The following is a 12,627-nucleotide window of genomic DNA, read 5'->3' as shown; positions in this document are numbered from 1 at the left end:
AGTAGATTCTGACGGCTAAATTGTGTCCGTGCCTAAATGTACCTGAAGAGCAGGAACTGCCTCTTTATTGCGTGAATGAAGAATCATAAAGGTGGTCTTTTTTGGATTAATTAGTAGATGGTTATTTTGGCACCAAAGGTGAATACTCATAAGGTCAGCGTTCAAATTGGCGGTTAGTACAGAAACATCGCTAGCGTGAGAAAAAATGGTAGTGTCGTCAGCGTAAAGAATTGAGCTAGAGTAGTTGAGGCATTTTGGCAAGTCATTAATGTAGATAAGGAAGAGAAGAGGGCCTAAAATGGATCCCTGTGGAACACCGCGGTTAATTAGCTTAGGGTCAGAAAATGTGCCACTGAATTCAACAGCCTGAAGTCTGTCAGTGAGATAGCTACGTATATATATATATAGCCTCAGCGGTATACGGAGGAAACTCCAATCAATATTTCTGTTTTGTTATGTTTTGTTTTCAGTAAGAATTGCTTTTACAATTCTATTGCAAGCAATGCAGATGTATATCCAGTAGGACAAGGCGCACTTATTGGCCTGAAAGGTGGATTTCAGATATTTCTGGCCACTTGACTGCAACTCGAGACGTCATGATCGAAAGGAAGTACGTGATGCCCGATGGGAAGTGTATGGTTCGGTTTACAGCGTGTCTCAGGCTAAATTACGACAATCTGGGCTTCTTTTACATGCACTGAGATCACACAGTACATGGATGCGTCTCCGTTTTGCCTCCATCGAAACGCAGTAGCCCGCGGGCGGATTCGAACCCGTGTACTCTGGAACAGTAGTCGGGCATCTTAACCACTGCGCCACCGCGGTGAGGCGGAAAATGTATGGAAGTGTAAAGTAGCCTTTGAAAATCACGACTGTTTACTTTGCAAGAACGGCCACAGCTGGTATCTGGTGCATTTTATTTTTCGTCTTTTTTCTAGGTTACAAAAACTGCTTTCAGTGAAAGCTTCGTGTTTGCGATTCGGCTGAGGTAATGTGTCCATACAAGGCACTTACGTTTGTCCTCAGCATGGAGGACAGAGAAATTGGTCCTCGACGGCCCCTTAAGCCCGTCATACATATCTTGGCACCGTCTTTCTCTGTTACTTGTGCTAATTTAAAAAATAATTGATGATTGGCTGAGGGTCCAAAAATGTTTACCTACATTTTATTTTGTTTTTATTTTGAGCCTTTTAGGTTGTTTCAAGCGAGATTTAAGTCCACTGAAAGCCTAGCTAATACAGGCTGCTATTCTTTTTCCACATTTTTGATATTGTGAAGTGTGTATATATATATATATATATATATATATATATATATATATATATATATATATATATATATATATATATATATATATATACACTTTCAGACACTTAAGTAGATGACGTGTAGAAGACGGAACTTCTGTCGCAGTGTGTCCAGTTTCTCTGAATCTCATCCACAGAGACTTTTTATGGAGCTCTTGATGTTTGTTTGGCTGCAAAAGACTAATTTATTGCTGATCGAGTTAAATTTCGAATAATTTTTCCCACATTATGGTTCAGACTACGAACAGTATAACGACGCCGAGTGCATTGCCGACCTCGTGGCATAGGGTGAGAAAACGCGAGTGTGTTCTAGTCTCCAAGATTCGCAAAAACAAAAAACAAACATGAGCTTGGAGTAAGGCACCGCAGCCTTCTTGTGAAAACGCACAGTGGAGGCAACACCTGCTTTGTTGTTGTTTTTTTTTATCGTTTCTGCTTTTTATGGTTTATAAAGGTTCTCTTAGTGCAAGTGTTTTGTCAATGGAAACTGGGAACCGATACAGGCATGCTTCAGTTTGTCGTCAGTGACCTTTCGGCTATCAGTTTTCTATCAAAGCGCACTGCCAGCGCTTAATGGTGAAGAAAATGCCTGTGCGCACTTACCTCGCGCCGGCTTCATGAAGAAGACGCTTATCGTCGTTGAGCCTTCCTCCTCTCCTGTCGTGAAGAAGAGTCAAATTAGATAACTGTCAACACGCAAAAAAGAACCGGCTTTCGTTTTATTAGATAGGAATTTAGCCATGCAAGCCGCAGAAGCTTCTGCGATTATTTAATCTAGCACTCCTCGCACGTAGCGTCACATGGCGGTAAAGAAAATAGAAAAAGAAACAGCAGAGAAGCGCCAAGTGGTCCTACTGTGGTGAGAGGCATGCGGATGTCTCGAAACGTAGAGAAAGCTAGGCAGCCGCACGCTGTAAACCACCTAGGGGCTCTAGCACGCAGAACGAACAGTATGCTCGGACTGAGCAGCGATCGCTCAAGAAGACAATTGAACGCTTGATTTCCTTAGTCATAGCCAACAACCGCAATTTTAAAACAAGGATGCCGAAGTGACAGAGATGCATTATCGGCTCGTGGACAAACGATTAGCTGCAGCCCTTCGTATAAGTAGATCAGGCTAGTTGCTAATTATTGGGAAATAACGACACGAGAATTTGTTTGGCACCTGTAGGCAGCGTCTATATTCGGTTCCGGTCTTCCGGGCGCTCATGTCCAGCTATTGATGGATTGATTTCAGAGTAGGAAATTGAAGAGGAAATGAAAGACAAAGAAAGAAAGCAGAAAGGGAGAAGGGAACAAATAAAAAGAGGGAAGGATGGAAATAATGGATAAAAAGGTGATAGAGAAAGCAAATAATCGACGGAAAAAAGAAAAGCGAGCAGGAAAGAACAATAAAAAATTAAGGAAGAAAAAAAGCAAAGATACAAAGAAGGAGAAGAAAGTAAAGAAAGGAAAAAAAGAAAAAATGATAAAGAAAGATGAAAGTAAAGAAAGAGAAGCGGAAGAAAACTGCAAGAAGAGAAGAGAATTAAGAAAATAGAGAAAAATAAAAAGAAAGGAAGGAAGGAAGGAAGGAAGGAAGGAAGGAAGGAAGGAAGGAAGGAAGGAAGGAAGGAAGGAAGGAAGGAAGGAAGGAAGGAAGGAAGGAAGGAAGGAAGGAAGGAAGGAAGGAAGGAAGGAAGGAAGGAAGGAAGGAAGGAAGGAAGGAAGGAAGGAAGGAAGGAAGGAAGGAAGGAAGGAAGGAAGGAAGGAAGGAAGGAAGGAAGGAAGGAAGGAAGGAAGGAAGGAAGGAAGGAAGGAAGGAAGGAAGGAAGGAAGGAAGGAAGGAAGGAAGGAAGGAAGGAAGGAAGGAAGGAAGGAAGGAAGGAAGGAAGGAAGGAAGGAAGGAAGGAAGGAAGGAAGGAAGGAAGGAAGGAAGGAAGGAAGGAAGGAAGGAAGGAAGGAAGGAAGGAAGGAAGGAAGGAAGGAAGGAAGGAAGGAAGGAAGGAAGGAAGGAAGGAAGGAAGGAAGGAAGGAAGGAAGGAAGGAAGGAAGGAAGGAAGGAAGGAAGGAAGGAAGGAAGGAAGGAAGGAAGGAAGGAAGGAAGGAAGGAAGGAAGGAAGGAAGGAAGGAAGGAAGGAAGGAAAAATAGAATTAAATGAAGGAATAAAAAGACAGAAAGCCTTCTTTCCTATGATGTGATGGAGCTTCCAACGAACTTTTTTCAGTGAAAGGGCTTGTTCATGAAGTGTTGTCTAAATCCGTCGGTACCTTACGTAAGCATGTCTAATTGGAAAGGAAGCGTGGTAGCACGATGAATCAAGTAGAAAAGAAAACTGCGCCTGAGTGAAAAAGTAAAACTGGTCCTGTAGCGCAGCATCATTAAGCCCATTCTACTCCCCTCTGAGCGATGGTAAAAACAGGGCGGGTCGGTAACTCTCGCGAACAATGAGCGTTCGATCAAACTACAAAAGTTTCAATCGAGCGGCTGCACTCGAACGTTCGTCAGTGGACAGGTTTACGGCAGGGGTGGCAGTTTTTTTTTTTTTTTTTTTGCACGCCGTGCAATTTTTTGTTCTTTCTTTTGTTTCTACAGGGCGTGGTACGAACGTAATAATCAGTAAAAATTAAAAAGCCCTGGAAAGTTATCTAGGAGTGAAAGAATGAAATTTAAAGCAATGCAGAGGATTAGTGAAATGAACCGGATGATTGGTTCAGGCTGGTTATGCAGCAATTTAAATCTGGAATGCTGGAGGTGCTAAAATTAGGTTGTAAGAGGACATCAGTTAGTAGCAGGCGCCTTTTGTAGCATCACGAACAAAATTCTGCAGCTCACACCAAAGAGCAATGTAGGAAATGTTGTCATGATTTATAATGATGACGTCATTGCATCATCATAAAATCATATTATAGAATGTAAGCCTGGGTTTCACATTAACATGTATATGGTGCAGAATCACTGGTTAATGACTCGGTTATCGGCTTCGATTGCTGCTCACGCGTCCTTGATACCTTTGTCATTGGCACTGAGTGCAAAAGAATAGCTTTCGTTTGGCTCTTGCGGTAATAACCAGCGCAGAATCCAGCCATGGACTGATCAGTCAGGATAGTATCGAGCAATCCATATATACATATATGTGCCACTTAGAAATTTCTACAAGAGTAAAAAACAATAGTGTCTTCATATTTTATTGCCCATGTACCCAGCCCCTTAGTAACGCCAATAGGCCTTGAGGGTGAATAAATTAAAAAAAAAAAAAAGATAAATATACTCTTAGAATTTTTCGGGTGCTTCAATCCTTTTTGTCGCGGCCTTTTTCGGACTTAAGTCTAAATTTTCTATTGTTTGTTTGTCCGTGTCTATTCGCGCTGTCGATTATTAGCATGTATTTCCACCAACAAGCTCAAATCAGGACTCTAGTTCATCTAAATTGTGTAGGCCAAGAGGGCCCTTTGGCATCTTTAGCGGCCGTGAGCGCGGACAGGATCGGCCCGTATGCAGAAGACATGCAAACGTCAATTAGAAGAAGATAAGCCATGTAGTTATACCTAAGATCGAAAAACAGCGGCCACACTCTCATGCACACCTTGCAGTCCGAAGATTTATTAACCGCAGGTAGGAGAGTATTTGGTGGAACCAACTGCTACTTTGAGGACCTAATAGAGGATGCACAAATCTTCCAACGCTGATCGTTTCAATTTGCACAGAATGCATTTCTGCAAAGTTCACATAAGATTAGGGTGCTCTGAGTACGAAAAGTGTTATTTCTAATCACACTCCAATGCCGCATTGAGGGCTTGGTTTGGTGTTGCGCTGATGGCTCCGCATTCAACTTTTTACCCGTTTTGCAGCTGTGGCGGCAAGCACTCCGTCTCGGACGAGTCTTCGCACATGAATGTTACTGTGTCAGGAGTGTCGTAAATTAAGCATTAGTCTGTAGACGATAACGAAATGCACTGCATTTATTTGCATATCTTTCTGTTGTCGTTTTTTTTTTTCAAACAAAACGTCATTTTTATTTTTATTTTTTTGTATCTAGATACTTTAATGGCAATATCGCTCGTGTTAAAATGAAACGGAAAACGGTGATCTGTGTGGTTCTAGGCTCTAACAAAGTGGCGCAGTGATGTGGTCACTCCTATGTGAAGCATACGAGACTGCCCCCGTTGCATTAAGCACCACTTTCCTAATCACATAAAAAATGTATCAGAAGGGCGACAATGGCTCAAGCCCGAGCAGCCGTGGTCCATTCACACACGCGATCCTCTTCGGCAGGGAGCGCTTTTAATCGACGATACCTTGTTGTGCTTGTCGTGTGGGCGAGGCGATGGTGATCACTGAGAGGAGCAGCACGGCGCCCACCATGACGCCGATCGCGGAGGCCATGTACAGGCGCCGCCTGGCTGCCGGGTGCTTGCCGAACTCCAACTCCCTTCAGAGAGACAAGGGTATATAATTAAAGGCTGTGGAGGCCAGTACAGGTAGCCGGTCAAAGGGACAACTGCGCCTGTGTTGGGCAAGTGAAAACGGCATTGAAATGAATTAAGCCTGCCCTAAAGCGTTATCGTGCTAGAGTTAACGATATGCAATTGTGACATGATAATGAAGAGAATCTGCAGCCTTCGCAGTCCCTCTGGAAACTTGGACTATACAAGATATTCACGTGTTGCAAATGCTTTCTGGAGTGATGGCCTATTTGCTTTGTGTGTGCAACAATGGATGCGGAAGAGCACCCGTGCAACATGGGCGACGAAGCAAGTGGTACTTACTCGGTGTGGACGCCTGTGAAGCAGCGACCAAGATAGAAATAGATGTGCCTGAACGAGCTTGTAGAGCGCCCTCGTTACTTTTTTAAAAACGCAAAATGCGCCAGAAAACAGAGAGGCAGGAGTGCTTTGTACTTACTTGCCAAGCTGGCCTTCTGCTGTGACGCTGAGGAAAGACAAGGGCACACGATTGGTGATTGCTTACGAAAAACATTTGCACAATCGAAAGCACTATCCTGGCAGGCTTTGCTTCTAGCCTACATATCGAGTCGTCCAGGACTCCAGGCACATATCTCTTTGGTGTTTTATGAGGACCGCAGAAGCGGAAAAAATTAGGACAACACTTAATCTTCGCCTTAAGAGTAAGCCGTAATAGCGGCCTGTGGTCCTCTATAGTCACCCCCATATACTCATTAGCATGCCGTAGCAAGATCGGCCGTACGTGAACGGTCACACGCCATAAGTCCCAAGCCAAAAGAGCATGCCTTGCGTTGCCTTGTCTGTAGCTTGTCTGGCTCGTAAACCAAGAGTCGTGGTTCAAATCCCGACTGAAACATTGAATTTTTGAGATTTATTCCTTAAGCGAAAGTAAATAATTTGAAGACGTGAGTGAACGTTTAATTGGAATTCTATTGGATGTTTTGATCCCTTCTATTCCATGCGTGACATCACGTATAACGTCAGCGTTGAATGGTCTCAGATCCCGCATAAGGCCATGTGATTGTGGAGTCATGATTCCATCGACCAATAAGGATCATCGCTCACAGCCGACAACGCTGATGCCAGTTTTTACGCGACACGGCTGGACCCTGACGTTATAAGGTAAAATGTAGGCGTCGTCCACCCGAAAAAGCGATATCGACTAAAGTAGAGCATCACATCTTAGACCACGTGATTGACAGAGGTGACGATGCTCGGCACCTGAGCTCGGGCTTATGAGGACGTGCTAAGCGAGAAGCAGGACCGCCGCGAGCTGTGGAAAGCGCCCACCGAGTCAAAGTCGCAAGGACGTTCAATGCTGCCGAATTGAAACACAGATAATAAACATACAAGTCCCCCTTTAGTTTCTTATACCCCCCCCCCCCCCCCCCCTCCACATAAACTTCTGTGCGTCTATATCTTTTCCGGCAGTTGTTCCTCCGAGCTGTACGTTTCGTTACGAGGCGCGTATGTATGAAATTAGGAGACACCTGCTTCTGGGAAAGAGAGCAATGGCTAGCCTTGACCGCCTAGTAAAGAGCAGAGACATTAGTCTGCCAACCAAGATCCGTATAACTCGTGCTATGGTCTTTCCAGTTGTGATGTATGGATGCGAGAGTTGGACTGTGAAAAAGGCTGACCGCCGAAGAATTGACGCGTTTGAACTGTGGTGCTGGCGAAGACTCTTGAGAGTTCCTTGGACTGCCAGAAGATCAAATCAGTCGATATTGTCGACCATAAACCCTGACTGATCATTAGAGGGTCAAGTTCTAAAGTTAAAGCTCAGCTACTTTGGTCATCTGATGAGAAGAGAAGAGTCGCTGGAGAAAGATTTGATGTTGGGAAAGGTTGAGGGTCGCCGGAGAAGGGGTAGGCAGCGAACACGATGGTTAGATGGCATCCTCGAGGCACTGCAGATGAAGTTCTGTGATCTTAGGAAAATAGTGAGAGACCGGAAAACGTGGCGTGATATGGTCCATAGGGTCACGAAGAGTCGGACACGACTGAACAACTGAACTGAACTGATGTATGAACACCTATAATTTTCATTTCAGGTGTACTTTACGCAATGTGAATCACCTTACGCGAGTTTTATCTGCAGGACTGCATAGCTTTGGTATTGGAACTATAGGTGTTGCGTTTGGCACTTTAGAATGGCTTCTCCGCAGGAGCAGACCATGTATTCGTGCTTAGCCCATATACCATCGGATCTGCACTTGCGCCCCTTGCATGCCGTCGCAGGTGAAAAATTGAGGGTACTTTGCCCCATAAACCTTATAATTCAGAATTCGCGCCATCTATTTTTGCTGGTGGTTTCTTAAAATGAATAAAAGAATTTCCGACGCGTGTACGTGGCCTGTCCGACCGAGAAGTAACTAATGCAGGATGTCATATATATTTTGTTTGCGTCATCGCTTTATTAGTATACTGCCCCCCGGAAGCAAGACATTAATCCCACCACATCTTCGATATTTTTTTTCTGGTAACTGCTCTCTTTCTCGAGCTCAGTATATATAGATCATCTTCCACTTGTTATAATAATAAGTTAAAAAAGGTGTCCCGTTAGGTTCGGCTTTGGTTCTCCAGACACTAGCCGAAGGCAAGTTCAGATAACGCTTTTGAGCACGCGTTGAGAATGCGATAGCATCAAAAGCATGTAGACCGCTTGGCCTGCTTTTTGTGCTTGTGGTGCTGCGTTTTGCTGCTCGTCGCATACGCTGAGCGTGCGCAGCTGTCGCTAGTACACTGTCGTCAGCGGCCCACGTCCGAGGTAAGCCTTCCCACCTGCAGAGATTTTTCACTACGGTAGACACGCAGGTATTTGATCCTGGCTCTATGCTAATCTGGTGCACGAAGCTGTCTATATTAAAGTCCACATAGCTAAGCGCAACTGCCTATAATGCTGCCGAGCATGCCACCTCGATAGATGTCACGTGACCAGCGCGCGTTCCAACTGAGCGATGTCACGCGGTCTCATAACGCCCCGCACGGCATCGACCACTGAGCGGCTTTTAACACAAATGGCTCTGGACGCCTACCGCCGCATTTTTTTCAGCGATGGACTATAATTTTATGACAGCAAAAATAAAAAGTGGCAGACTGGCAGTTACTTCAGTAACTACGCGCGTGCTACGTACCCACTGGACAATCTTCATTTACAACAGAAACGATAGGACGTACACTGAGCGGCGTCTGTATACGGAACACTGCACGAAACCCCGCACAAGTAGTAAAGGCACACAGAAACTAGAAAGACAGTAAGAAAAGCCGAAATGACAGATGGCGAGCATTAATCAAGTGCAACTGGTCACCCGTCCACCCTAAGACAGACTGAGAGCACAATTCATAACACGCCGCATGAAGAATACAAGCGGGTCTGAAGAGGTAGGGCACCGACGTTGTTGAATATTCATACCGCGCATGCATGGTACACCATGCCGTGAGGGATAAAACCGAAAATGATAGCCTTATTTTGCGAACTAATGAAGTTTGGTGGAAACGAAAAAAAAAAGGAGAGGGAAAGCGCTGAGGAGAATAGTGGAGCGAGGAGTAATTTTCAAACGTGCATAAATTATGACGCTCGCACGTTATGCCACGCCCCACTTTCATTATGGAAGTCTGCAGGTCAGGAAATGTAATTTGGGACCTCTCTACAGCCTTAGTTATACCTCGTCTACCATATAGGCAGTTTTTTTTTTTTTTTTTTTTTTTTTTTTTTCGGGGTGGTGCGGGTGGTGTGGGGATTGGGGGACATGCAACCATTAAACTTTTGCTACGTAGTTTCCTTCAGCTTGCTCTTTAATCCCCTTTTCAATATCTTCCCTCAAGAGTTCACTGCCTTACAACTAGTTTACTGTTCTCATATACAGGCGTTTTCTTAATATTTCCGCGAGTTCTTTCGTATGGAGGAACTACCCTTTTTAACAAACAGCGCAAAAGGACGGCACAAGAAAGACCGTCCTCTGCGCTGTTTGTCACGATGACCCTACATCAACTAGCCCAACTGTCTACCCTTGAGCTATCCCTACACGAGGCAATGTCAGGGATCAGTTAAAACTAGCGTTCACGCTTTTGACGAAAAAGGCTTGTCACCCTTCTAATTTTAGCCCCCTCTACACCGTCTTGCCCTATCAAGTACTGGACCATCAATTAACAAGAAGTGGAAGATGTGACAGATTTTCTCTTCTTGGGCTCCAAGATTACCTCGGAAGGAGACTGCAGCCATGAAATTAGGAGACGCCTGCTTCTGGGAAAGAGAGCCATGGCTAGGCTTGTCCGCCTAGTAAGAGCAGAGACATTAGTCTGCCAACCAAGATCCGTATAACTCGTGCTCTGGTCTTTCCAGTTGTGATGTATGGATGCGAGAGTTGGGCTGTGAAGAAGGCTGACCGCCGAAGAATTGACGCGTTTGAATTGTGGTGCTGGCGGAGAGTTGCGAGTCCAAGGAACTCTTGAGAGTTCCTTGGACTGCCAGAAGATCAAATCAGTCGATATTGTCGATCATAAACCCTGACTGCTCATTGGAGGGTCAAATTCTAAACTTAAAGCTCAGCTACTTTGGTCATCTGATGAGAAGAGAAGAGTCGCTGGAAAAAGATTTGATGTTGGGAAAGGTTGAGGGTCACCGGAGAAGGGGTATGCAGTGAACGGATGGTTAGATGGCCTCCTCGAGGCGCTGCAGATGAAGTTATGTGATGTTAGGAAGATAGTGAGAGACCGGAAAGCGTGGCGTGACGTGGTCCATAGGGTCACGAAGTGTCGGACACGACTGAACGATTGAACTGAACTGAACTGAACTGAACTGAACACCGTAAACAAACTCGCACCCTCTAGGCGTCTTACACCCTCCAGCAAGGGTGAATAAAGGTACTGCTGCACCCAATAAAAGAGCACATCTATACCTCTATACGCCCTTTCTGTAAGGTGTGAATTAGAGATCCAAAAATGCACATTTAAGGGTGCGATTTCGTGTGCAGTGTACTCCAGTAAAACAAACTGGGCGGTCTGTGCAAAAAGAAAAATGAATAGAAACGATTGCCTTGCCTTATAAAACATGGTGCCCACTATGTGTGGCACGCCAAAAAGGTTTCGTTTATAAGATACCGCTCAAATCTGGCCTCGGATATATCTATCAAACAGGACGTAGCCTTAATGGCTGGCTGATTCAATGACCGGCACTGGGGGCAATCTTCCGATCCAAAGCAAGCAGCATGCTTCACCAGACCCCTGCTCTCGACGGTTTCAAGACAGTTTCGTTATCCACAAGAGTCAAAAGACTTCCGTTTGCACGCCTTCGATCACACTATTGAGGGAGGAACTGCTCTGTTTTCACTATTAAGGACCTTAATTTCTGTTTCCATATCCTTTTTTGTTTTGTTTTCAGTTCGTAAGAACATGTGCTGTCTTTACTCGCTTAGTTGTTTACCATCGGTATATACTGGCTTACGCAAATAAGCCGCTTCTCATTAGGTAGTACTCTGCGCGTCTGTTAGTGTTCTGTCGTCGTCGTTTTGTTTGCGCTGCTTTGGTTTTCGTAATGAACCAACTAGCCGAAATTTCAATCCTTCATCAGCTCTACTCAGGTCAGGTTAGTTTGGCCTCTTTAATGAGCCACTGCATTGAATTTTATGGAAGTCGAGAAAAGAAGAAATACTAATGGATATGGAATCACCCATCATCCTCTCGCAAAGCTCAAACAAAGCTTAGGTATCCAGCACAGATATCAGTGACTTTTTAAAAAGGTTCTTTCCCATTTTGCCTCCTAACTCAAACATTGCAGTGGACCAGAAAAGCATAAAAGTAAGAAATCGCTCGACACTCCGCCCTATTCGTGAAAGCGCCACGTGGTTTAAGTGCACTTTTTTTTTTTTTTTGCGATTGGTCCACAGTCGGCCACGCACGCCACCTACTTCGACTGCCTTGTCTACGAACCTGATTATACTTACTGGGGCGCTATAATGGCAGCACCTCACTGCTGGCGTGATGTGGGGCACGGAACAGAGCTCTTCAATCAAACCTATTGGGAAACTCCGCTTCTAAAAGTGCCTAATTTTAATGCGCATTTTTCGGGCGCTTATTGATTGTGGCGCCATCTAAAAGCAGCCAATAAAAGCTATGCGCCATCACTGCCTACCGAAAATCACCTGCTTTCTTTCTCTCTCTCTCTCTTAATTGTCTCTACGGTTGTTCGTTTAATTTTACTGGTGCATCTCTTCGATTGATATTATTTGCCAAGTGGTTGCGCATTTATCACCAATCTGGAAATTGAAAACTTGGACACAGTTTTCTTATGACCGCGGGCGTGGTGACTGCCCGTAAACATCCGAACTTTAACCAACCAAAACCACCGTTCTCTTTTTTTTTTTATGCATGGACAATATCAGAAGTTCTGCAACTGGTAATACTGAACAGCTTTAGCACAGAAAGCGGAATTTTGAAGAATTATTTCTAAATAAATGCAAAATACAAACATAAAAGTAAAAATTATCGGCTTGCTTTGGGTAGCTTGTACGCCACATGAAGTCTCAGCAGCATTTACTCTATATGATGTATACGCTTTTGTAGCCATCTCGGAAAGTAGTTTCTCAGACCCTTTCTCAGACGCGACTCCGAAGCGCCGGGTGGCAGAAATGGGCGACGCGTTTATTTTATTTTTTATTTTTTTTTTGCCCCGAAACTTCAGCATTCCGCAGAAATTGAGCCATGCATGACAGGTGCCTTATATCACCTAAAGATTGCTTTATGTTCTATTGAACATTCCAAGTAGACACCAATTATCTCTATTTACACCTCGTTGTACAAGGCGCGTGAGTCATCATCATCATCATCAGCCTGATTATACCCACTGCAGGGCGAAGGCCTCTCCCATATTTCT

At 44.5% G+C, this 12,627-nt stretch overlaps 1 protein-coding gene across 1 annotated transcript in view; it reads right to left on the bottom strand.

Annotated features, from left to right (window-relative positions):
• Positions 1-12,627, bottom strand: part of LOC146179434 (uncharacterized) — a 136,194-nt gene that overhangs the window by 54,975 nt on the left and 68,592 nt on the right. Inside the window, exons 5-6 of the mRNA XM_084580195.1 lie at positions 5,586-5,719; positions 1,911-1,964 (exon numbers count right to left, since the gene is read on the bottom strand). Of these exons, the coding sequence (XP_084436321.1) occupies positions 1,911-1,964; positions 5,586-5,719 (188 nt within the window). The remainder of the gene's footprint in view (positions 1-1,910; positions 1,965-5,585; positions 5,720-12,627) is intronic.

Source organism: Amblyomma maculatum, chromosome 9 (assembly GCF_055883805.1).
Source record: "Amblyomma maculatum isolate TAMU_Amacu chromosome 9, ASM5588380v1, whole genome shotgun sequence".
Taxonomy (NCBI): domain Eukaryota; kingdom Metazoa; phylum Arthropoda; class Arachnida; order Ixodida; family Ixodidae; genus Amblyomma; species Amblyomma maculatum.
Note: the sequence above shows the minus strand (reverse complement) of the source record. Positions and strands in the feature narration are given on the sequence as shown.